This window comes from Pangasianodon hypophthalmus, chromosome 9 (genome assembly GCF_027358585.1).
Source record: "Pangasianodon hypophthalmus isolate fPanHyp1 chromosome 9, fPanHyp1.pri, whole genome shotgun sequence".
Taxonomy (NCBI): Eukaryota; Metazoa; Chordata; class Actinopteri; order Siluriformes; family Pangasiidae; genus Pangasianodon; species Pangasianodon hypophthalmus.
The window spans coordinates 19,210,705-19,237,129 of record NC_069718.1 but is presented as its reverse complement, the minus strand read 5'-3'; the positions used below and the strand labels follow the sequence as shown (position 1 = coordinate 19,237,129).

Genomic DNA, 26,425 nt, shown 5'->3' with positions numbered 1-26,425 from the left:
CAAATGTAAGTATTAAGTAAATCTGTATTTGTATAGCACTTTTCTAAACCTTGGTTACAAATAGCTTCACAATATCTAATAAACCACAATCCTTCACATGAAACACGTACAAACAATATAATTTTCCATAAAGCAAAGCACAATGGTACAATAAATCATAACAGGATCATAAAACATCATCAGTCATTCATAATGCGAGGCCAGAATACACCCTGGATGGCATGCCAGTCCGTCACAGGGTACAATGCACACACACATTCACAGACACTCATTCACATCTATGGGCTATTTAGCATAGCCAGTCAGCATACTGGCATGTTTTTGGGAGCGGGGAGGAAACAGGAGAACCCAGAGGAAACCCATGCAGGCACAGGGAGAATAGGAGCTGCGATGTGGCAACCCTACCCGCTGCATCACTATGCTGCCCATAAAAGATCATAAAAAGACATTAAACAGGTACAATTATGATAAGAAAAAAGTGAATACTAAGAGTTACTAAAAGCCAGATTTTAAAATGGGTTTTAAGACATTTCTTAAATGTCCTCACCAAATCTGATAATGTCCCAGGGGAGACTATTCCAAAATGTACAGTACTGTGCAAAAGTCTTCGGCACCCTATTTTTTAGTACAAACTTTGTTATAGATTTTTATTTTATGATTTCTACATTATTGATTCAGTACAAAAACATTTTAGATTTCCAAACATTAGTTTTCCAGCACAAAATTAAATGTTACAGAAAAATGTATGTCAGTAAAGAAAGCAGCATATTACATAAGAGACACTTTTCAGACAAAAAAAAAAAAAAAAAAAAACATAATGAAGGCTGCTGGGTTTTGCTGCAAAAATAAGAAGCAAGTGCGAAAGTCAAAGTCTCCAGAAGAACTGTGGCTGCTACTGCAAGATGCTCAGTAAAACTTACAGCTCATTTCCTCATAAAACTGCACAGATTGTACCTGAGACTACCATTTTTTTTAAAGTGAAGGATCGTCACACCAGATATTGACTTTGTTTCATTTATTACTGTTTACTGCTCTTTATAGTATTTTTTTTAAGCAGAAACATTTAATTTCATTATTTTTGAAGGCATCTTTGCTCTACAGCATTTCTTTGCATGTGCCTAAGACTTCTGAACAGTACTGCAAGTGCATGATCAACAAATGCACAGTCCTCCATTCGCTTTAGGTTAGTCCTTCGGACAAGCCGGGAAGACTTAAGAGACTTCACATTATGCAGGGAGAAATCCAAATCCAAAATATATATAAGAGCTTCTCTGTGTAATTCCTAGTTCACAAACACCAGCCATTTAAAATGAATCTTAAAATTCACTTTTAACCAGTGCAGAAGTAAATGTGTAAATGTGGAGATGTTGATACCTAATGACTTATGTGACTTTTCTATTACTTTTTCACACCATAGTGCATGGGTATATGATCTGTCTTTTTATGTTCTACGACATATCACACGTTATATAATGAGTTAAATTATGAAGAGCTTTTCCATCCTTGGTTTGTGTCTACAAAGCCGATACTATAATTTATGGAGATATAAATCAAAGCAGGACATAACAGTGATAATAATGAGTAAGCATTGTGAATAAGTAATACAGTTTCACACTGCTTTATAGAAAATTGTGAACTATATTCCTTCAGTCAAAGAATTCTTCATTTCCCTGTACAGTCAGGTCCACATATGTTTGAACAGAGACACAATTTTGCATCCAAGTATTAAAAATAATTCTAATATTTATGACTGTTAGTTTATCCAATTATTTTGAGCCTGTGAAAATGGAGGGACTCCTAATTCCTAAACGGTTAATTCAATATTTTTGTTAAACCCCTTGAATTAAAGCCGAAAGTCTACACTTCAATCACATGTTGATTGCTTTATTTCAAATTCATTATGGTGCTGTACAGAAGCAAAATTATGAAAATTGTGTCACTGTCCAAATATTTATGGACCTGACTGTATATACTGTATATTTGATCATTCAAGGAAAATGTGTCCACGTTCGCATGGGATGGGATGACAGTCTATCACAGAGTAACATGCACACACACACACACACATTCACATACAAATTCACACTTGGGGGCAATTTAGTGTAGCTAATCCATCTACCTGCATGTTTTAGAGAGTGGGAAGAAACCAGAAAACCCAGAGGAAACCCACTCAGGCATGGGGAGAACACACAAAACTCTATGGATAGCTATGGATAGAATTGAGTACTTGAGCTGTGAGGCAGCAACGCTATCTTATGCTCCACTGTGCCATCCCTATTATTTAACATGATTCACTTACATGTACACTCCTATGTACCAAAGTGTACTTTTCTTTGTTGCTGAGTTGATACCATCAAGGGTACATGTTTCATACCTTTGGTGTGTGTCCTTTACCTGGGAATGTGCATTAGAGTAAAGCTTTAAAGGTACATATTTTGACCTTAAGCTCCAACCAAATGTGATTGATATCAGCATTACTATTATCAATGTTTAAAAAAAATTCCATATAAAAACACATACACTATTCCAAAATTGTTCGGCACCCATTTAAAAAAAAGGAGGGGGGGGGGGGGGGCGTTATTCCTCCAATTCCTATATCCTAGTTTAACCCCTGGTTACATATACACTCCAGCTGGACATTTTACTCCACTGCATTATTCTGTCAAGAGCTGTGCACATAAGGACACTCATTACCAACACATTTATGCATATGATCCACATTCAGCAATACAGCTGTTTGTCAATCATAGTCTAAGATCATCAAATGCTTTATTACATAAAAGGGAATACGGCAATACAATATAAACAAAGTTTCATAATGTAATTCTAGGAGGTGCCTGGCTAGCTCAGTTGGTAGAGCGTTGGACCCTTGATCTCAAGATCATGGGTTTGTGCCCCATGCTGGGTGCTACCATTGGGGGAGCACAGGCTAGTGAACTCTCAGTGCTGAGCCCAAGCCTGGATAAATGGAGAAGGTTGTGTCAGGAAGGGCATCTGGTGTAGAACCTTTGCCATATCTGTGTAGAACATAAAAAGACAGATCATATAACCATGCACTATGGTGTGAAGAAGTAATATATACGTCATTAGGTGTCAACATCTGCACTGGTTAAAGGTGAATTTTAAGATTCATTTTAAATGGCTGTTTTTTGTGAATTGCTATCTCCCTGCATAATGTGAAGTCTGTTAAGTCTTCCTGGCTTGTCAAAAGGACTAGCCTAAAGCAAGGAGGACTGTGCATTTGTTTATCATACACCTACAATTTGGAATAGTCTCCCCTGGGACATTATCAGATTCGGTAAAGGACATTTAAGAAATGTCTTAAAATCCATTTTAAAATCTGGCGTAAAACCTGTGCCAAATCAATATGTGGACAATGGAAGATGATCTGCTGTGGTGACCCCTAACAACGACAACATCATAATAATGCAATTGTAATTCCGCTTATAAGATATCAGATACACATTCATACATCCTTGGTTGTCAGTATGCTTGTTAGATCATGTGACTGCTGTGATTCATCAAGACCCTAACAGAAAGTCTGAGGTTGAGATTGGTCAGAATCACAGGCGTCACTGCAGGGAAGAACAGTGAGGGCCCCTGGGAGGAGGGCGGACCTTAAGGGGCCTAGATTCAAAAGTTTGCATGCACAATAGATGAGAAGGGAAGGAAGAGCAGATAGATCGCATTTGCACCCACTGAGAACCATATATAGCCATCAGAAAGGAACTTGAGAAATCAAAACCCCTTAACTGTTCAAAGACCCTTTAAAGGTGTGCAGTGCGCAGAAATTTGTTACACCTGTTGTGTGAATGTTCATAGCACAAGCAGTCTTCTGTGATAGGAGTACTGCAAAGGTCAACATCGCAATAACGATTAACAAATACCATATTGCGCAACCCTAATGGAGACCTTTAAGTCTTTTTCCCCAAACCCAATGTGATCCCCTGAATGGCATATAGTGTGTTTTATTCTATGCACCCACCATGTGCAGTATGCCATAATCCCAGTCGAACATCAGCAAATGAATAGCTTACACGAGTCTGTGGCGTTTTTGTAACACCCCTCCTCCCCTGTTTGGTTTAGGTGGTTCGAGCTTATTTGCTGTGGCAACGTAACAGATTTTTGTCCTCGCGTGCGTTCACACAACAAGCAGAAACACTGTTTGGATTAGCGATGGCGTTTGATCGCATGTACGCTCGCGTTTTTGAGCTTCAAACGTGCCCTTTACGGAACACTTGGGAACACGCGGCGCTTTGTCATTGAAACGCTCGTCAGATTGTTTCCTCGTCGCTCCGATACGTCAGTGCTCCAGCATCCCGACATCTCTCTGGGAGCGCGTTGATTCTGCCCTCACATCCCCGCTACCTGGGAATGTTACATGAGGCTACAGCTGCAGCAGGATGCACTTGCACTGATTTGTGTTTAGATACCTGTGACCAGCCGTCTGCGTCGCACAAAAACGTGTCTGTCGTCGGAAACTTGAGGGCTATGCACGCGCGTGCCCTTATCTAACTCTGACCGCGAATCGTTCTGTCGCTCGTGCCAGCGTCGCTTCGTGCGCTAAACCAAAATGGACAGGTTGCATTCTTCCATGCGCAAGCGTCTCTACAGCTTGCCCCATCAAATCGGACAGAAATCGGACGAGGGCGATGCGGACGCGCGGAGGAAGAGCGTACGCATGAAGTCGCTGGCGCCTTCAGTCTCTCCCGAGGCCGCGAGCGGCGAGCCAGACGCGCTCAGTGCGCTCAGAGGCAACGCGAACGGCGACTGCCGGAGGTTTAAAGGGAGCCTGTCGTCTGTCACCAGCCGCCACGGAGCGGACGCCGAAGCGCACGAGCAGAAGCGTCTCATCGCCGAGGAAGAAGACGACGACGACGGCGGTGGCGGAGATGGAAGTCCGGAGGAAGATGGAGCGGCGGAGGAAGGCGCGCGCGGCGGCGCTGGTGGTGGTGGCGCGGAGAGCCAGCGCTCGGCCTCGGATGAGCACGCGACTTTCATCAAGTTGGAGGGCGTCGAGCAGATGGCGCCCGACGACGAGCGCCTCTACCAGGCAGGCTTCGTGCACCGGCAGCTGGGCGCCATGCTGCAGCCCGGAGTCAACAAGTTCTCTCTCCGCATGTTCGGTAGCGAGAAGGCGGTGGAGCGCGAGCAGGAGCGGGTCAAGTCGGTCGGGTCGTGGATCATCCACCCGTACAGCGACTTCAGGTAAGGATTCACCACAGGAGTGTGTTTCTGATTCACCGCTCAACCACTGCCTTCTGTCTGTCTGTTCCTGCATTAATCACTATCACCACCACTATCCACAGATCTGTTCCAGGTGTCTACACACCACATGTGTGTAACTTCTGACGGTTGTCTTTAATTTGTCTTGTACCACATAGGCTATTTTTCACTTTTTACCCTGGGCCATGGGTGATGGTTTGATCTGGACTGAATTTGTGCTGATAATTTGAAGCCGTGCTGCTGCTCTCAGAGATAAACCTCAGTGTGATTAGTAATTACTGCCTGCATAAATGACTGACATGCTACTTCTCCTTCAACAAACCACTAATGAGAGACCAAAGCCCTGAAGCATCAGCTTCTGCCAACCCCGTAGAAGCTAATGGCAGATTTGTTTTTATATTTTTAATGAGATCCTGAAAAATAATACTGAAAAATAATAGGCCTGTGTTGACAATATAGTGACTATTTCTTGGCTCAGGATAAAGTGGCTTGGGGAAAAGTCCAGCATTATTATGTTTCCAGTTGGATCAAGCAATGAGGAAGATGCTCATTTTTCCCATTCACTCCCACGTGTGGTGGGTGTCCTCTAGTTGTTGCGCCAACCGTGGCTATGAACCATGGAACCAGTGTAATCAAAATAAGATAGCACAACCACAGGTGTTATTAGGAGCAAACATCCAAAGAGATTATGACGGCACAATTTATTTAATGGATCTGTCCTTGTGTGGATGGGGTAATTGTAACAGTCAGGTTATTGAAATGGACCACACAGCCTTAGCATGGTTATAAGGGACAACCTAAACTAGGCCACCCAACTTGTGATACTATGATTAATGCACTGTTTATTTGTGATTGTTTTTTTTTTTTTTTTTTTTTTTTTTTGTGGATATTTCAATATGCATACAATTTGGGGTCAGACACATAAACAGAATTTAAATGGGTTGAATCCAGTCTTATTTCCGTTACCGTATCATCATATGTACAAATGGTCTGCCAATATCCTGAAAGAAATCCTTTAGTTGTGGGGATCTACATAGAGCATTTACAGGATCACCCAGAGGGACACATGGAGAGATCCTTTAGATTGCTAGTTGTGACCTGTTTTCAAGGAGTGGACATGTCTTTTGCTGTATCCTCTCACTGCTGTGTCTAAAAGAGACATTTCTTCCAGGCCTGTTTGTTTACCTCTTTAGCAGAAATAGAATTTATAAATAACACACTATGAATTTGAGACTGCTGGCCTTTTAGCTTTAGTTTTTAGTTTATAGTCATCCTGCATGTTCGTAGTTTAGCAATTTACATTTTCAATCCTCTCACTCCCTTTCTGTGTCTCCCTCACGTGACCTTTCAGTCTTGCCATGCTGAGTGGGATAGATGTGCTTTTCGCAGGAAGGTCCATTTACTGATTTCATTACCTGGTTCATGCACAAAATGGCCTGCGGCAAGTATGGACTGTTGACAAGTTAAAGCTACTAGAATATTTACTGTGTGTGAACAGGTTGTCGGAATTCAGCTGCGTGCTAAACATGTGGTTGACAGAGCTGATGACTGGTGCTGGCAACAAGGGATGACAGTTTCCCAAGAGAGCTCATCACAAGTGCTGGCATGGGGATTGGCAAAGACAATTAGGACCCATAATATTCTCAGCAGTACCAAATAAAATTGGAGAATGAGAGTGCATTTTTGGCAGATGAACAAGAGAAAGCTGATTATCACAAAGGCTTTAGAGCTGGGTTCATGTTCTAGGATTTATAGTGTTTTATTTCTACACATAGCCTTATTTGACAGTCTTTAAATCTTTCTTTAATGCAAAAGCCTAGTTGTATGATTGTCCAATTGGAAGTGATTACTGTGATCACTGTGTGCTATTGTAATATACTGTTATATGGCCCAGCCTTTTATTTGGTTAATTGGACCTGCCCTGTAAACCTTACAGCATTAGGGGTTATCATCCATTTTAGGGCTAAACATTTAATCACTGGGTTTTTATATTACGAGAATATATTTAAATATATTTAAATATATTAATCTCTGTCAATGAAAATTGCCATCCCAATGAAAGCCATGGAGACAAAAAATGGAGTGCACAGAGAAAGCTTTTGTGCATGTGAAAATCTGAAAAAAGTGCTGGTGATATATTCCAGTTTGCATGATCAGTTCTGCACGTGTCATGCCTTAGAATCATAGTCATATAATTCTGACTTGTGAAAAACCTGTGTTAGTATGTATGTATATGTTTCTATGTTGATGAAATGATATTTCAATCTATTCTGTAAACATATAAGATACAAGACCATTGTAAACTAACTGTCAAATTAAAAAGTAGTGTCTAAGTGACAGAAAGGCATAATGCACTGATGCAGGCTTTTATGTTGTGATGATTTTCCTGATGTTGTGCTTGTGGGAAACCAGTGTCTTTAAATAACCAGAACTTTGATTTTGTGTTATGAAACTTATTAGATTAAGGTTTCTGTGGCTTCAGAGGTCAAGCACAAATTCAGCCATTTTCTGTCAGGCATATTGAGCTAATATAGCATGTATAGGATGATTCAGTGATGCCACAAAAGTTTTCCGTGGTTACTGAATATGTATAACTGTTCATTTGCTAGGAAGTAGCGTTGCCAATGTTAGCCAATATCATAAGCAAGCTAGCTGGAGGAAATTTTGGGGCCTTTTTTAAAGGATTTCATACAACTAATACTGTAAGAAAACCTATGACCAACAACTTCAACCAATCCTGTAACAGTTATTTAAATATTCACACGTCTCTTCTGGAGAAGGCTGATGTTCTCACTGCAAATACAGCTGTGAATAAGAAATAGATTTATTGTTTGGGGTATTATGTACTGTACAGTAAATAGGAATACAAATCAGTAGGTGCATAATAAAAGGAGGAATTTTCTTACTTCACTGACATATTCTAAAACATGCTCGTCCCAGGGTATATACAGTATACTTATTGCAAGGCTGGATAAAATTTGGAGAAAGAAGAAATAAATAACTTTGATAGCTCTGATGCATGTTTAATGTTAATACAGGAACCCAAAGTTATGGTAATGGGCTGCTTCTTTTCCAGTCACGCATCACAAATGCTATAAATAGGCTAGTGAGTACTGTTGTTTCAGTATATTTTGTATTTGTCTGAATGTACAAATTTTGTTGGCTCACTCTCTATTAACAAAATTGCATAGTTAATGATATTTGCATAACCTGAGGAGGTGATGAACGGGTTAACAGAAAATAAACAATCATAGCTAGGAATCATGCGTGTGTTCTCTAAGAGATACAACATTAATCAAAGTGATGGTTCAGATGATTCACACAGGGGAAGTGAGGGGGTCTGAATCACAGATGCTTGCTTGAGAAGACTGCGTGAGAAGCAAGGCTTTCCCTAAAATTTCGTTGGAAAAAAAAAATGCTGCAGTGAAATTTTTAACATCGTGGTTATATTACCTATCACTCATGCAATTTATCATTCTAGTGAATAAAAAGTATAGGAAATTGCATCATCTTTGAGGGCATCAGGCGTGTTTTTCTATAGTAAAATACATATCTATTGGACAGTACAGTAGTTGTATTTTTGTTCCTCCCAGGGGTTGATCCTTGTAAAAGCTTGCAATAATTAAAACTATACTGCAACTATAGAATCATGCTTTCTGACTAAATGACAGGAATCAGAAAAAATTATATAGAGGCTATAGTAAACACTGTTTATCTTATAAATGGTGGGTAAAAAAGTTAACTTACTAATAATTACTTGCAATTAATAAAATTTTCTTTATCTCATTGGGAGCTAGGAATTCAGCCTTAATATTTATTGTAGGCATATCATCGCATGCTTGATAGGCCAATGCCGGGTATCTTAAAAGGCCAGGTCTATTGATTGGACTCCCCCCGAGTAAAAGCTATAACTTTATAGCATTCTATAACTTTCTATAATTATCTAAATATTGATTGCTTTCTATAACTTTAAGTTTAATATTAAAGCTACTACAAGTTCAATCACTATGGATCGACTGAAGGCCTAAGAAAAATGTGGCTACCTTACTTCTTTTGAATGACTGTTCTAGCAGTTTTTTTTTTTTGTTTTTTTTTTTTGCATGCAGCCAGCACACACAAACCAAAAGACATTGTTTTATCTGTTTGATGTAAACACTAAAAAAAATGCTGAAAGCAAAGTATTTAAAGATTCAAATAAAAGTTTGAATAAATTTTTTTTTTAAAAGTTCAAATAAAGGGAAAATCAGACAATACACTATAAAACCATGAACCTATAGAAAATTAAACATATATTGTTATTTATATACTATATGGCTAAATGTTTGTGTACACATGACCGTAACACCCATATATGCCGTTTGAACATCCCATTCCATATTTAGTCCTCCCTGCTATAACACTCTTTCCGGTTTCTACTAGATTTTGGAGCGTGGCTGTAGGGATTTGCTCATTCAGCCACAGGAGCATCAGTGATGCTGGGTGAGGAGGCCTGGGGCGTAGTTGGTGTTCCAGTTCATGCCAGAGAGGTTCAGTGGTTTTGAGGTCAGGGCTCTGTGAAAGTCACTCGAGTTCTTCATGGACCTCGCTTTGTGCACAGGGGCACTGACATGCTGGAACAGGTTTGGGCCCATTAATTCTAGTGAAGGGAAATTACAATGCTACAACATACAACATGTTATGCAATTGTGTGCTTCCAATAGGTTAGGGAAGGCCCACATATGAGTGTGAAGGGGTAAGGTGTCCACAAACCTTTAGACATAGAGTGTATACACACATTTGCCTGTATTCAAATTGAGCTGTGGGTTAAAGATTGTAGGAATGACAATAATGTTACCACACTGTTGTAAAGGTGTTACACAGATGTGAAAGGGATTGTCATATTCTCTGTACACCTGTTTGGATGAAAAGACTGTTTAGTTGGCATTAAAATTCAGCATTGTCATATAATTGTTAGATCTTTTCCATAGAATTTGTCTGTGCAATTACTGTTTAAGCCGTTCTCTTTATATTCACTGTCCAGTCTGTCAAAATGCAAGTGTCAGTGGTAAATCCTTTATAATCTGAAAACTGAGAATAATCTGACAGCTGTAGTAACACTATGTATAGACGCTTTGTTCTTGGGCCACCGAAGCCCATTTCATACATTGTTGAATAGAAATGGTAAATGTTTGAAAAATGAACATAGTAATCATAATCATAATCTTTTTCTACATTCTTTGTGGACTAAATGCAATATTATTAAGCTATAAAGGAATACTGTTCGGATTAGGAATGTCTTATTTTTGCAAAGAATTTTTGCAAATTCGACTGGGTAGATTTTTTTTTTAAAAAAACCTATTAAAAAGCTGAGCATCAGTCTGTACTGGTTTATGAAGTGTATCAACCATCTGTGTGATCAGTGCCTGCTTAATTACAACACTACACCACTGGACTAGAATTTATTATACAAACGTATGGACATATGGAACATCACGCTGAGTATGAGTAATTAAAAACTTCAAAACTTGTGTATGTGAAGAAGAGCTGACAGTCTCCTCTAATATTATCATAACGTTTATTTTTTAACTATTTTGTGTGGCTTAGAAGCCAGTGAACAAAATGGAGGATAATATAGACATGAGATGAGTCTCGGGATGTTTACCGCTTTGTGACTTATGAACTGAGGAAACCAAATAGCGTAAAATCTTGCAGGCCTGTGTGCTAATTAAAGCTGGGTACAGCAATTATACTGTCTTCTGTGTAACAGTTTTACCCTGCAGCAGATGTTTTAATGATACAAGGGCGGTCTTGCATGTGGTGTCGTGTTCGACTTAAATATGCTTCATTTACATACACATCAGATATAGATTCAAATACAGATGCCACAATGGAATATTCAAAATACTTACTATATTTTAAAAATGATTGTGCCATAATTATTTATTCAGAACTCTTCAGAAGCATTCAGGATATAAAAAAATGGTGTTGGACCTGTACCATAAAGCACACCCTGATTTTGGTGTATGTTCAATAATTTGTGCTTTCGTTGTCCAATGCAGGTTCTACTGGGACCTGATAATGCTGCTTTTGATGGTGGGAAATCTGATCATCATCCCAGTGGGCATCACATTCTTCAAAGATGAACATACGCCAGCCTGGATTGTTTTCAACGTGGTCTCTGATACCTTCTTTTTAGTGGACCTAGTCCTGAACTTCCGGACTGGCATTGTGAAGGAGGATAGCACAGAGATCATCCTGGACCCCCAGCAGATAAAGGTGAGGTACCTACGCAGCTGGTTTGCCGTGGACTTCATCTCCTCCATCCCTGTGGATTACATCTTCCTCATCGTTGAGACACGGATTGACTCAGACTTCTACAAGACAGCCAGAGCTTTGAGGATCGTTCGCTTTACTAAGATTCTGAGTTTGCTCAGGTTGCTGCGACTGTCCCGGCTCATCAGATACATTCATCAGTGGGAGGAGGTATGTCTGCACTATTGGCACACTAACGCTCAGAATACTGTGCTTCTGTATTAAACTCTAGAACAAACTCAGATTAACAAAGAAAGTCAGAAGACTCATATATCTATATAGAGTCCCTCTGTATTAGAGGGGTTTGCCTAGTAGAAACCGTTTAGGAAGCTAAAAACCCTAAACTAGCCAAAGATACCTTTAGAAAACATTTTTTAGTTTTTATTCTATACTTTGGAAGATTTTATACTAGGAAAGTTATAAGTTATAAGGTATGTTGTACAATGGCAGTACTCGGATATTAGCTTCCTTCCATGCTGTTGAAATAAAAAAAAAAAAAAAAAACAGCTGTCTGTGTTAACTAATTTATTTAAATTTTTTTTTTAATCTCGATGATGCCACTGCTGTCTGTGGCTGGGGGCCAAAAGAACAAAATTATCCATTCTCCCTGAGTAGGAGATATGGCATACTAGCCAATCATGATCTTCTGTGAGCTCATGTATGTGGAACAGGGTAGATAGCACAGACATCCGAGTGTGTTACGCTGGATGAGCAGAAGTTCAAAAAGATGTGGTTGGATGGCTTCCATGTTGCCTCAGTTGCTAGCTGATTTATGATAGGGGAGAGCTGGCTGGTGGGTGGGAATTGGCAGGTGACCAAATTAAGGAGAAAATCTGAAAAGCTGCTAATTCAGGTAAAGAAGGATTTAAGAAACAAGACACTGTATTTCATGCATTATTTTGTTTCAATTGCAGAGGTCAATCAATCCTGTCAGCCCATTAATTCATAAACTAAAGAAAATCTATGTAAAAGGGACTGAGGGTAATGCTTCACTGTCTGTGTGGATTTCACTAAACAGCATGCACTGTATATACAAAAACGTCTTCTTTGTATCACAGATCTCTTACAGATCATTAACAATAGCAGCAAAGATATATACAGTATTATGGAGCATGCCACGTACATTGCATTTGTTAACCTAAACCAGCTTAACATGAATGTGGCCCATAACTGAACTTAGATTAAGCCTTAAATGGGACCCGTACAGCATGTGGCTGTCAGAATCACAATATCTGTCCCATTTTTCCGGTTCACCAGATTTTCCACATGACCTATGACCTGGCTAGTGCTATGGTGCGTATAGTGAACCTGATTGGTATGATGCTGTTGCTGTGCCACTGGGACGGCTGTCTGCAGTTCCTTGTGCCCATGCTTCAGGACTTTCCTGCCGACTGCTGGGTCTCCAAAAACAAAATGGTGGTAAGCGGAAACCGACAAACAATTTATCAACCACTGTATTGAAAATTCTATCCTCTATGTGTTGCAACTTTTAGACTTTATATATAATACTATATTCACAGTTTCATATTCAGTTCATATAGTGTTGATAATTACTTTTAATAATTATAAAAGTAGCACAAAAACAAGAAAAAAGTATAATTCAGTTGTTGATTGCAAATATTTTTATGACAATTATCAAACAAAATATGACTCATGTGAAGTTGTGAAGTAGATTACATTTGGTCAATAATTTCAAAATAAAGATTTTAAAAAGAACCAATAAAGGATAAATACTTCCAAAATTGAATTACACATGGAATCTCATACATTCTCATAGATGGTTACACTTTCTAGCCTTGATTGTTCCTTTAGGCAAATAGTATCCTGTCACATTCCTTTTTTATCTGGTGACCACCATTAAAATCAAGTATCTGATCCACTTTAGGCACCTGTAAGCAATCCCAAGGCTGTCATTAAAAAACATGAAATTTTACTATTTTTGCATCCTTTCTTCTGTTCTGTTATGAAATAAATCTTTTTTTCTCTCTCTCTCTGACTCTCTTTATATTTATGGTGGTTCCTTTCCATATACCTCTGTTCATACCTCTCTCCTTTAACTCTCTCGCTTTCTTTACTGTATTCCTACTTTTCCTTTTCCACTGTTTGTTCCTGTGATTAGTCTTTTAAATGCAAAATGATGTGCATACATTATATTATATTCTTTGTATGTCTTCTCTCATCTGTGTGTTTTTCTCTCTCCCACACCCTCGTCTCTCTCTCTCTCTCTCTCTCTCTCTCTCTCTCTTTCTTACTGTCTCTCCTCCTCCCCCCACCCCCTCTTTGCCTGCAGAATGATACTTGGGGTCAGCAGTACTCCTACGCCCTGTTTAAGGCTATGAGCCACATGCTGTGTATTGGGTACGGCATGTATCCACCCGTGGGCATGACAGACGTGTGGCTGACCATCCTCAGCATGATCGTGGGTGCCACCTGCTATGCCATGTTTGTGGGTCATGCCACTGCCCTTATTCAATCACTAGACTCGTCTCGAAGGCAATACCAGGAGAAGGTTAGTGTGAGGTGAATGGAAAATACTGACGGGTTTCTCTGATTAAAAACACTAATTTAAACACATGTTTAATAGTTGGCATAAAAGGCACCATTGTGTAGTTACCCACATGTTAGATATAACAATGCATAGCTAGCAAATTAATAAAAAGAGGTTCATATTATTGCAGCTGTTTTATTATAGCCCTTCCTGTCCTCCGTGGTGTTAAATGCACACTATTTTGTCTTCAACACCAAGTACCTTTTGAGTGTTAATTGAACTGTTGCCATTTTTAATAAGATGGAGACACAAGAGCTTTGACCTCTGCTGTGTCAAAAGACTTGAGTCAATTCTGCCCCCTTGCAGTTGCTATGGCAACATGCCTTGTTGACACAGGATAGTTTTATTGATGGAGTGGCAGCTTCCTTGTGGATATACCAGATAACCCATGGTGTCCTATAAAACAGAGTTTGAGAAGGAACACAGCATATTACTGTGTGTCTTGAGGATTGTTTTATTTCACTTTGTGCAGAAGGCAAAGACATGTCTTGTATAGTGGTAGTACTCAGTGGGCAATGCACAGTTTATTCTTTACAGCACTGAAAGCTTAAGAAAACATGAAAGAGAGCTGCAGGAGTTAAATAAGGTTCAAGGGCTTCCTAGCGTTTAACAAATTTAAATGTTTATTTCATTATTTACTTTATCTAGGCTTTTCATCCTTTGATTGGATGGGTTTCCTTGATGGCATTGTTATTAGCAGCAACCTGCTGACAACAGCATTACTCCTAGTCCTGAAAAGGACAAATTCCAATGACACTTGTTTTTTTTTTTCCTGATGCTGTGAGTCATACTTAGCCTACTTTATCCTGACAGTTTTGTATGTGGCTTTACTACCCCCCTCTGGTCTCAAGAGTCTGGCTCAACAGCACTGTCTGACATTATTTCCTGTTGTCTCAAGTTGTCCCTGCTGGCTTTGTCTTGTGTCCTTGAATATGATAATATTCATATTGGAATATCAGCAGCAGTACAGAGAGAGGCAGCAAGGCTGCATTCAGTGCTGGTGAAAGCAGACACAGCTGACATGGCAGCATGGAGCATTAGCATGAAGTGAAGGGCACAGTAGAACCACTGCAGTCAAGGAGGAGTTCATGAGAAGAGAGAGAGAGAGAACAATTGTCAGGGGTGGAGGCACCTTGTCGAGAAAGCTTATGAAACAGAAAGAGGTTGTAGGAAAGAAAAAAGGAAAATGTATTTTTCTGTGGAGGGAGCCTGTAGGCAAGAAAGCGATAAAATGGCTAGATGAGAAGGGCAAAGTGAGGAGGAAGATAATGTGCAGAGGAGGGCAGGAATATTTCAGCCCTGAAAATAATCTCTCTTGCTCAAAGAATAAATAACTAGACAATAATTAGACAAAAACAAACTCTATCAATCCCCTAAGTCCTTTTTAGAAGTTAAACAAGCAGGCAGAGAGACACAGAGAAGTAGAAGTTTGTTGGTGTGAAAACATTGCGTTATGGTAAAACCATATAAACATCTAGCTTGCCTCCTACACTTTCAAAACCTGTTGCTTTTATTAAGTATTAGTCAGTAGTTATGTAATTCAGTTCCCAATCAGTGTAGCATTTTTAACCTTTATTAAGATTTTCAGTGAGCTGTGTGTTGGCAGCACTACCCACTGTGCCACAGTGCTGTCCATTTTAAGATTTTGTTCCATCCAGTCGGATGCTGTTTTATTGACACCATCATATTCTCTGACTTACAGTATAAGCAAGTAGAGCAGTATATGTCCTTCCACAAGCTCCCTGCTGACATGCGCCAAAGGATCCATGACTACTATGAGCACCGTTATCAGGGCAAGATGTTTGATGAAGAGAGCATTCTTGGAGAGCTGAATGAGCCACTCCGAGAGGTTAGCCTTGAATCCACTCACCTTTCTCAATATGTGTCTCATGCAGGAGAATATTGACAAACTGTATGGCTGTAATCTCAGTGACAGTTACTAATATACTTAAAATGTATTTCTTTCCCTTTCTATTCTCTTTGCACATGAAGGAGATCATCAGTTTCAACTGTCGAAAGCTGGTGGCCACCATGCCCTTGTTTGCTAATGCAGATCCCAATTTTGTAACCTCCATGCTTACCAAGTTACGCTTTGAAGTCTTCCAGCCAGGAGACTACATCATTCGGGAAGGCACCATAGGAAAGAAAATGTATTTCATCCAACATGGTGTGCTGACAGTTCTGACCAAGGGCAGTAAAGAGACAAAGATTTCAGATGGGTCTTACTTTGGAGGTAAGCAGACGTTCATGTTACTGGTAGTCAACAGGTCATAGATAAATATAATATGATTTAATATTAAAGGTTAGAAGCATTTAAAAGACAAAGCCTATACTAATAGGTCCATAAATCGTGTGAGAGTATTGGTAGTGTTATATTGCAATATAACAATGGTGATAGCCATGAATGGCCTTAGTTGTCATAATCACATTTATTTGCCATCTCTGCCAATTTGTCATAATTCAGCCATCAGGAATCCACTCAGATTCACTTGGCTGCCAGCCTATACAACAGCACAAGATTGTACAGTAGTTTACAGCAGAAAATAATGGAAGCTGGCCAAACATGCTGTATTTATACGCTCACAGATACTGTTGTATGTGCTCAGTTCACACCTACTCACTCTTGATTAAAATATTCTTTTAAATTCCATGCAGAAGTCATGGAGTTTGGGGTTGAAAACACTTACTCACTTTCAGTAACCACTTTAACCTGATCAGGGACTTGGGGTATACAGAGCCTATCCTGGCAACACTGGGTGCAAGGCAGGAGAATTGCACCCCGGATCAGGCGCCAGTCAATCTCAGGGCACCATGCACTCACACAGTCACACACTTATTCACACCTAGGGGCAACTGGAGAAAACAGAGAACCCATGAATGAACACACAAAACTTAGACAGTCACGCAAGCTCAGGATCAAATCCAGGACTGTTAGGTGGCAATGCTGCCCACTACACCACCATGCCATCCGTTTAGGGGTGAAAACACTTCATATTTTTGACAATGTCATGTTTCTAAATTTAATATTACACCCAAATTGCGCTTCATTGTTTTTCATTATGTCTGTGGACTTAACATAGACTTAATATAGCTTGTCGCCAGAGGGGATATTGTGCAGGAAAAATTCACTTCTGTTTACGGTCAGAATACCATATAACTGAGACATACCTCGTACTTGTCTGAGCAGTGCTTAAGGGGGACTAAATTCTGAGGTTATAACAAAGCTATAACCATAAAACTATATACAATGTGATTTATATAAATGAATATAAACCAGAGACCAAAAGGTATTTTTAGATATTTTGTTCAATATTTAAATTATTTAATTGAATTGGTCAATTAAATTATTAAAGTATATCATTATTTAAAATTTTCATTAAAAATTAATAATTACACTAATGTCATAAACTATGAAATTAAGTATAGTATAATCGGATCCCTTTTTTTTTTTTTTTTTTTTAACCCAATTCAGCCAATGCTTAGAGTCCAAGTGTTGCACAATAGCTATCAGTCTGGGTGGACGTAGGTTCCTCCCCATGCACACCAAACCACTGAACACATCACGTCACAGAGAGCAATAACTACATGAGATAACAGACACCCACTAATGGCTAATATTGCACTGATTGACCATCCTTTCCACCGACTGCATGGTAATTTTTGCTCTTCCAGTTGCTGTGGTATCATCAGGATATGGACTCTTGCACAGTTGTGCCTCTTAGTAGCTCTCTGCTACTTGAGATTTGATTACAGCTTTCTGGACATTCATTTTATTATAACATCACTGCCAGATTTCTATTTTTATCTTCGGCATGATTTGAAAATGATGACGTTGCAAACGGCTAGCATCATATTAGAATTGTTTTATGTATGTCTATGTAACAAAATACATTCTTTAATGTTAATATTACACATTTAGTATAAACTACTGTTTATAAGTAGTGTGTTATACTACTATTTATATTGCTAGAATGTCTATGTGAAGTGTGGTAGAAGGATGATCTGACACTAGCATTGCTATTGTGGTCACCATGACCATGACAACAAGCATGGAGAGTTAGCAAATACCGACATAATCCAAGAGAACAAATAAACAGGGCTCATTAGGAGCACAGATAAATGATGCATAAGACCATTACCAGTAGTGGTTTTAAGGGAGTTTTTGAGCTGTACCTTGTATACACTGTCCCCTCCTAAAGTACTGGAATGGCAAAGCCAATTCTTTGGTTGTTGCTATACACTGAAGACATATAGGTTTGATAAATCTGAATTTCAGCTTTCATTTCCCGATATTTGCATCTAGATGTGTTAAACTTAGAACATGGCACCTTTTGTTAGAACCCACCCATTTTTCAAGTGGCCAGAAATATTGGAACAGGTGACTGACAGGTATTTCCTGTTGCCCAGGTGTGCCCTGTTAGATTTACAGTTTAAACAATTAATAGTTCTGAATGTTTACTCTTGGTTTGAGCCTGGGTTTCACCTGTGAAGACTGCATTTGTTGGTAATTACATGAACATTACACAACATGAAGACAACATGAAGACCAGAGAGCTGTCTGTGGGAGAAAAGCAAGCCATTTTGAAGCTGAGAAAAAAGGGAGAATCGATCAGAGCCATTGCACAAGCGTTGGGCATGAATCGGAAGGCCAGATTAGAATTTGCAAAGAAATACAGAGATGAGCCACAAAAGTTCTGCAACAAAAATTAACCGCTCCTAAAGTGATGGAAAGGCCAAAGTGTGAAGAAAGAAACGATCTGCTCATGATCCAAAACATACGAGCTCATCGGTCAAGCAGGGCGGAGGTAGTGTCATGGCTTGGGCTTGCATGGCTGCTTCTGGAACAGGCTCACTAATCTTTATTGATGATGTAACTCATGATGGTAGCAACAGAATGAATTCAGAAGTCTACAGAAATGTCCTGTCTGCCAGTTTACAGAGAAATGCATCCATTGTAATTGGGAGGAGCTTCATCATGCAGCAAGACAATGACCCAAAACACATTGCCAACACAACAAACAACTTCATCAGGGGAAAAAAAGTGGAAGGTTTTAGACTGGTCAAGTCAATCGGCAGACCTTAACCAGATTGAGCATGGATTTCACCTCCTGAAGAGTAGACTGAAGGAAGAAACAACTGAAAGAAGCTGCAGTACAAGCCTGGAAAAGAATCACTTGATGCAGTTATTTGCTTGATGCAGTTATTTGCAAGCAAGGGATATGCAACCAAATATTAAGTGTTAAGTATTTGCTTTTAGACTATCTGTCCCTATACTTTTGCTCATCTAAAAATTGGGTGGTTTGCCACCAAAAGTGACATGTTCTAATTTGTTTAATACATCTAGATGCAAATATCAGGAAATGAAAGATAAAATTCTGATCTCTCGTCTCATATTCATCTTTTGATCTCAAACCTAAATGTCTTCAGTGTATAGAAATAAAAGAATTGGCCTTGCTGTTCCAATACTTTCAGAGGGGACTGTAGCTATTTCAATCTATAACAACATTCATAAATGATGGATGAAGATCTATTTACTGCAAAGCTGTGCTCTGTACACCACAGCCTTGTGAAAAATCAGAGAAAAATCAGAACCGCAGGTTCACCTAATGATGCATTCCAGTCAAATACTGTAGGATCCAACATATTATGTATTATGCATAACAATTTTGGTAGGGCTTCCTTTAAGTTAGCTGTGGCTATTTTTAGCCACAGTATTTGTAATAAGCTTAACTGTGCAGACAGGCATTGTGCTGTTTCAACAGTGTTATCAGCTGATCCTCAGGGGGATCATGGGTAGTGAATGAGCACATTTCAGGAGCCTTGGGAAATTCCTCATCTGACATCAGTTAGCCATTCATGAAATTAATTTTCCTCTACTGTCGCTCAGTGGGACTTTGCAACGACTTTCAAATAATAGGTGAACAGAGGAGTGAAAGGAAAATAATGGAAGGCTGATAATGTTAGATGGTGTGAAGACTTGTTATCAGGCTTTTTACTGCAGCTTTCCATTGTATCTCATGACTTCTGATTGTTTTAAACTGTTCTTCAATAAATTAACTGTTTTAGTTCAGGTCTGGAAAAGCATCAGTTATGTTTTAATGTTGACTGTTGAATGGAATTTAAAGGAGCAATTTGGCACTAAAATGGCAATATTGATGCCTAACAGATGGTGAGGGAATAAAGCTTATACAAATATTTTCTGACACATTCTGGCCCACCTGTTCAGAAAATGTACTGTAGCCTTATTTGTAGCATTCTTTTCCTTGAAAATTAGCGATCTATAGATTTATACAAGTAAAAAATAACATTGTACAAAACCCATTCCTTCTGCCCAGACTCATCTGAAGTTATTACATGTTCAACAAGCTGCTCATAATCTCTCCCCATAAGCCCTGTGCATGAAAGAGAAAGAAGAGTATAAAAAAAGTCTGGACTATAGTTTTAATGAGAGCTTTCTTACTGTGTCTCATGCTTTCTCATCATCATCCTGACTTTTTCTATTTTTTCGGATTTTTCTTTGGTCTTCTACTATTGTTCCCCTCGGTCTCAGCTCTGTCTCTTTATTTTTGTGTCTCTCTCCCCCTATTTTTGTGTGTGATAGTCAGTATGTGGGCTCCGATGGAGTGGCTCTTGTCTCATTGTTGTTTATGACTGTGGCCGTGACGGCTGGAGAGAGCGCGTGTAATCCCTTAGGCCATTTTTGCTGCTCTATCTTATCCAAACATCCCCACTCCATTTTGGCTCCAGGGTGATGAAGGGCCACAGGCACTTTATTTATGGTCTTGTATTTTCACTCATAAATGTACAGCTTGTACCAATCTCCAACATCACTGCTAGTAAGATGTAATGTAATGTACACTTTGTATTTATATGCATTCACATAAACAGGCTTTATAAATTGCGTGCAAACGACTTATGCATGTTTTCATTTTATGTAAGGAGCCAATTGCGCTGTTGATGCTGATAGGTTCTCTACAGCTGAAATTTCCCTTCACTCTCCCTCCCACACTATAATTATTTTACAATTATTTTAGGATCTTTACTCCATGATAACATCCGTAACATACCTGAGCACTGAACTCTAACCTGAAAAGAGATTTCAAAATGGATTTTTACATGGATCATTGTATAGTAATTAGTAAATTAGACATTGAATTATTGTATGTTTTTGATATCTTATCATTTTAATGCTCATGCATCCTACTGGTGTTAATTCAGATCTTAATGCTCTGTACAGAGATCTGTTTACTGACTCGGGGCAGAAGAACAGCCAGTGTGAGAGCAGAGACATATTGCCGTCTGTACTCTCTATCTGTGGACAACTTTAACGAAGTGTTGGAAGAGTACCCAATGATGCGTCGGGCTTTTGAGACAGTAGCCCTTGATCGTCTAGACCGCATTGGTGAGAGCTGTCATTCATGTGGGGTTTGATCCATCTGCAGTTGGTAAACGTCAGCTTAGTTAAACAAAGACTATGAGGTGTATAGTTCTTTAGCTTGATTTGTTGATTTGCAGTTGGACGGCTGCTCAAAGCAAATTGGTGAATTCGAATAATGAATAATAGACATCCTCAATAACAAACTCAGACAAGATTCTAATAACAAGGTGAATATTTAATGTAGTATAATGTAAGTTATAAAGTGTTGTCTAAGTATTATGTAAGTATTATATATTGTTTCTTTCTGCTTTATCATTACAGGAAAGAGAAACTCTGTTCTCCAGCACAAAGTGCAGCGAGATCTCAACTCAGGTGTGCTGAACTTTCAGGAGAATGAAATCATCCAGCAGATTGTACAGCATGATAGAGACATGGCTCACTGTGCCCACCTAATGCAGACGCCCTCACCAGGTCCTCATACAACCCCAGCACCTTCTTCTCACACTCCAGTTATCTGGGCTCCTCTCATCCAGGCTCCACTCCAAGCTGCGGCAGCCACTACCTCGGTGGCCATTGCACTTACCCGCCACCCACATCTGCCACATACACTTTTCCGGCCTCCGGTACCCATGTTGGGTTCACTGAAAGATCCACCAGGACATTTTAAAAGGTTCCCTTTGGTTTCTGGTGTTACTACATTGGGTAGCTCATCCTCTGGAGCAAGTTCTCAGCTTGGCTCTGGAGTGGAGACCCCTATTTTGGATTCACTGAGAGCCAAGAGTTCTGCAACATCTTCCTCACCTCCTTTGCCTTCTGCCTCCAGTTCTTTGCCGTCTTCCACAACAACCACCATCACCACCATCACATCCAGCATCAGCGAGGCCTCCACATTCTCCCAGAGACCGCTCAGCACCTGTGGTTCTGGAATCTCCAGTTTGGCTCAGCTCCATCCCCAACCTCAGCTTCCACATGCTTCCTTCTCCAGCATTACTGCTCCTCTGCCTGGCTTCTTCCAAAAAGGGGCAGTAGGAAGAGACGTGGCTCAATTTGCCATTCCCTCTGCCTCTACCATCACTCCTTTGATAGCCCATTCCATTAGCCCTATACTGACGCAACTGCAGTCCACTCAGCCCAATCCTCCTCAAGTTAAGTGCAGTCAGGAGGTGAGCAAACCAGTTAGGACAACCACTCCATCACCTTCTACTGGATCCCCACTTTGCTCTGCAAATCTCTTAGAGCCAACTGTCCCAAATCCCCAGACTCAGGATCCTCAGAGTAGTGATCATCTTCTCCAGCTCTCCCATGAACCATCCGCTCTGGCTTCACTTGCTCAGTATGGCTCTGGAAATGCTTCCCCTTGTAGTACCCCACCAGCCTGGAGCCCTACTTTCCAGAGTCCTGTGGTGCAGAGGAAGCGGACACCCATTAATAGCAATCCCTCAAGTACCTCAGGATCCCAAAGCTCTCTCCTGTCCCCTCAGACCATTTGTCCTCTGCCTTCCCAGTCACAAGAGAGGGTGGGGTCTCTGGTTGATCTCCCTTCTCAGGACGTCAGCACTATTTCCATATCGCTTCCTTCCCCACGACCCTTTGAGAGGCCCAAACTAATAAGACAAGGCCCACATGTCCCAGATCAGTCACATCTGATATCAGTGTCTGGGTTCAGCCATACTTCTTTCCCAACCCCTGTTACCAAACCCTATAGTTCAATACCTGGCCATGTGGCCCTGTCAAGACAGACTTCCAAAGTGTCCCAAGCCCAGACTGGGTCTCCTGGTGGCCCTGGGTCTCGAGACAGTTCCATTCCAGGGACCCCAAGCTTACACCCCAAACTCCCATCAAACTTATGAAAATGGATTGTACTCTTGTCTATTGTACAGATCATGTTTTTATCAGTGAACAATATCTATCAAAGAACATAACTTTTATAGCTAAAAAGATGTGTGTCTACCTGTATTTATAACAGTGCAATGACTACTTCTCAAGTCATAATGCCAAATGAAGGAATAGGTATGTGTCTGATGATTGAATGAGAGTGTATGTAAGTGTAGGTTTGTGACTGGGTGGTGAATAAGTGTACTATTTGAATTTGTCTTCCAAGTTCCTTTAGCAATTTTGCAATACTAATGATGGTAACATTATGTAGGGATATGCAACAGATAGCAGTTTCCAAAAAAAAAAAAAAAAAAAAAAAAAAATTAAAAAAACATCAACCAGTAATAACAGGGTTATGGGTGATCCTCGAGAAGTATGCTGGGAAAGAGATGCAAATATACTTCTTGCTATATATCATGTCATTTTGGTAAAAGAGCAGTTACTAAAGTTCTCACTTATCAGGTTCGGGACACAAATACATATACACAGGCATACGCATAGTCATGTTCATTATCAGACATGCACTGATCGTTTCACTAGACCTTCCCCCTATCTATACTTCCTTGTTAACCAAGGCACACTGCTCAGTATCTATGGCCTTTCCTTTTTTAACAGCATTGCCTTAGAGCCTGAACGACCAGGGAACAATCCCCTCACTTCCACTGCAAAAGAGATAAGATAAAGAATGTATTGCAATCATTTTATATGTGCTTTGTATGTGTACTTGTGCAGTACTTAAGCAATAAAACTGTATGCTTGGTTTTGTACCTGCACAGAGATTTGTACATTGCAGCTTTCTTCCTAACAAAGAAAATATATAGGCTCATAAAGGTGATTGATTACATGTTAATATGATATTGTGATATAAGCCCATTTAATGCCAAAGCTTGTGTTTCCAGAACTGCAACTGTAAATTTGCATTGTGATTGTTTTAATGTACTGGAAAATACCCCATATTCCACACTGTGATGGACTGGGAGATTCTGTCCATGGTGTACTCCCACCTTGCACCCAGTGTTCCCGGGATAGAATCCGGATCCACCGCAACCCTCCAGGATAAAGCACTGACTAAAGATGAATGAATGATGAATGAGCATATTTGCATGGCATTATTTCATTAACATTAATATTTAATATCTATTTGTAATGAAAATTCAACTTTGTCCCAACCAGATATTTGACAAAAACATACAGTAATAAACGCTTCTTTTTTTTTTTTTTTTGTCATACTCATAAAAATTGGCTTAGAACTATCAAGTGTCCTTCCTCTTGAGCACTGGTTGTTCTGCTTGATTATGCAGAAGTGTTGTAACGCTGAATGTACTGCACATGATCTGAAACCTGCAAGACTTGAAATACTTTTATCTGGGAACAACAAAAACTCAGTCCATGACCATTACTGCCCAGTAGGTTCAATTTCTGTATCTTGGATGAATTTGTATCTTGACTTATCTATATCTTGAATGACACCTATTTGTTTGTTTGTTTGTTTGTTTGGGAGAAAGATAAGCATTAGTGAGAAATCACAGTTGAAAGCTGGTATTTAAAGATCTTTTCTCTTTGCATTTGTTAAGCATGTTGTCATTGTAACATTCATACTATTATTACCTTTTACACTACCTCAAGTCTCAACATTTTCATCTATATATCTACATGGGAAAAAGAAATATAACAGTGACACACAGTCCTAGATACTTATCTAACTATTCTATCTATTATCATTTAGCCTATTTATCAGTACTACGGAGTAATATTAAGTACTCAGTATAGATTATTATGTTATGTGCTTAATGGTGTGTGAGAGTCTATGTATGTATGCATGTGGGAATATGCATTTATTATTTTTATGACAAGTGTATCATAGCATTAATGATGTGCTACATTGTTTGTTTGTTTGTTTGTTTTATGTTTCACATATATTTAGACATTTAAGTGTTATTCTTCTGGAATGACTATCAAGAAGGTCAAGTGAAAAAGGTCATTTGCATCAAATTTCGTTTCTAAATGATTGTGTCACTTTGACTTTTCCTTGCCAGCATCAGTTTACATATGTAAATACCTTGATAATAAAAATACCCCAAGGTGGACATTTTTGTATTTAACAGTTTATCAGAAATACAGATTAATTGCTTTAATATGAATGAATATATCACACCAAAAAAAAAAAAAAACATAATTTAACCCTATTCATAAGGTAATTATACTCATAATTAAAAACCAAGAATAAATTTTTTTGCCATGACCATTTAGTTTTCTATTCTCTCTGTCTGTTTCAGTCATTCATGGACGTTCTTCCATATGTGACTGAATATTTTCATCTTTTGCATTATTGCATGCAGAGAGCAAGTATGAAGGCAATATCATTAAGAAGTAGTATTCTCTTTTAGATATTGGTGCCTTATTGAGGCTTTTGGGTCTGTTCTAGAGCATGAGACTTCTAACATTGCTTCACTAGGGGACAGAGATAACAATGTCCACTTCATATACACCGCCAACGCAGTGCTGGATCAATCTTTATCTCCCACTTCAACACCTCTCCTGAGTTGACTTACTGATATACTTGAATATTAAGCTTACACTCTGTATGCTTCACTGAGGAGTGAGATACAAGCTGGAGTATTGTTGGGAAAATAGGAAATAGGCCAAAAAAAAAACAGATTCTATTTTGGAACATTATGGATACATTTAAAGATTAAATCCTAAAGTGACACTTAGTAAAACATTTTTAAATGGAGGAAAATGGTGTGGGTTTTTTTTTTCATACTTACCTTTTGTTTTACAGAGAATTTTACTAACAACAGCTTCCTTCCTGGGGGGACAGCAGTACAGTGCAAGCAAAGCCAAGCCTTACTCCATTTGCATACAAATTGCCCAGCTGATCCCTGTCATCCTGACGCTGCAGTTTGTGAACAAGCACACTTTTTCCTTGCTAATTGTGGCAATGATAAAGCACATCCCTCTAATGATAAAGATCCTCAAAAGTAAGAGCATACTGATGACCATGAAGCACTGAGGGAATTTATTTACCATTGATTTTTAGAGGCTCTTGTGGAGGTTTGAGAAATTGCATGAAATCTACCTGGTACATTCAGAGTGATGTGAATATT

At 39.3% G+C, this 26,425-nt stretch overlaps 1 protein-coding gene across 1 annotated transcript; it reads left to right on the top strand.

Annotated features, from left to right (window-relative positions):
* The first annotated feature begins 4,095 nt into the window (after positions 1-4,095).
* hcn4l (hyperpolarization activated cyclic nucleotide-gated potassium channel 4l) lies at positions 4,096-25,843 on the top strand. Its single transcript, XM_026919542.3, has 8 exons — positions 4,096-5,208; positions 11,265-11,688; positions 12,775-12,936; positions 13,808-14,026; positions 15,768-15,914; positions 16,058-16,298; positions 21,303-21,467; positions 21,765-25,843. The coding sequence occupies exons 1-8, from the start codon at positions 4,574-4,576 to the stop codon at positions 23,291-23,293; spliced, it is 3,522 nt and encodes a 1,173-aa protein (XP_026775343.1). The 5' UTR covers positions 4,096-4,573; the 3' UTR covers positions 23,294-25,843.
* Positions 25,844-26,425: the final 582 nt, after the last annotated feature.

Excerpts from the sequence above, each read along its gene's own strand:
- hcn4l (XM_026919542.3), top strand. The coding sequence starts at position 4,574 with ATGGACAGGTTGCATTCTTCCATGCGCAAGCGTCTCTACAGCTTGCCC. Across the intron at positions 11,689-12,774 it reads ACATTCATCAGTGGGAGGAG|ATTTTCCACATGACCTATGA; the intron begins GTATGTCTGCAC and ends CCGGTTCACCAG. Across the intron at positions 15,915-16,057 it reads TGAATGAGCCACTCCGAGAG|GAGATCATCAGTTTCAACTG; the intron begins GTTAGCCTTGAA and ends TTGCACATGAAG.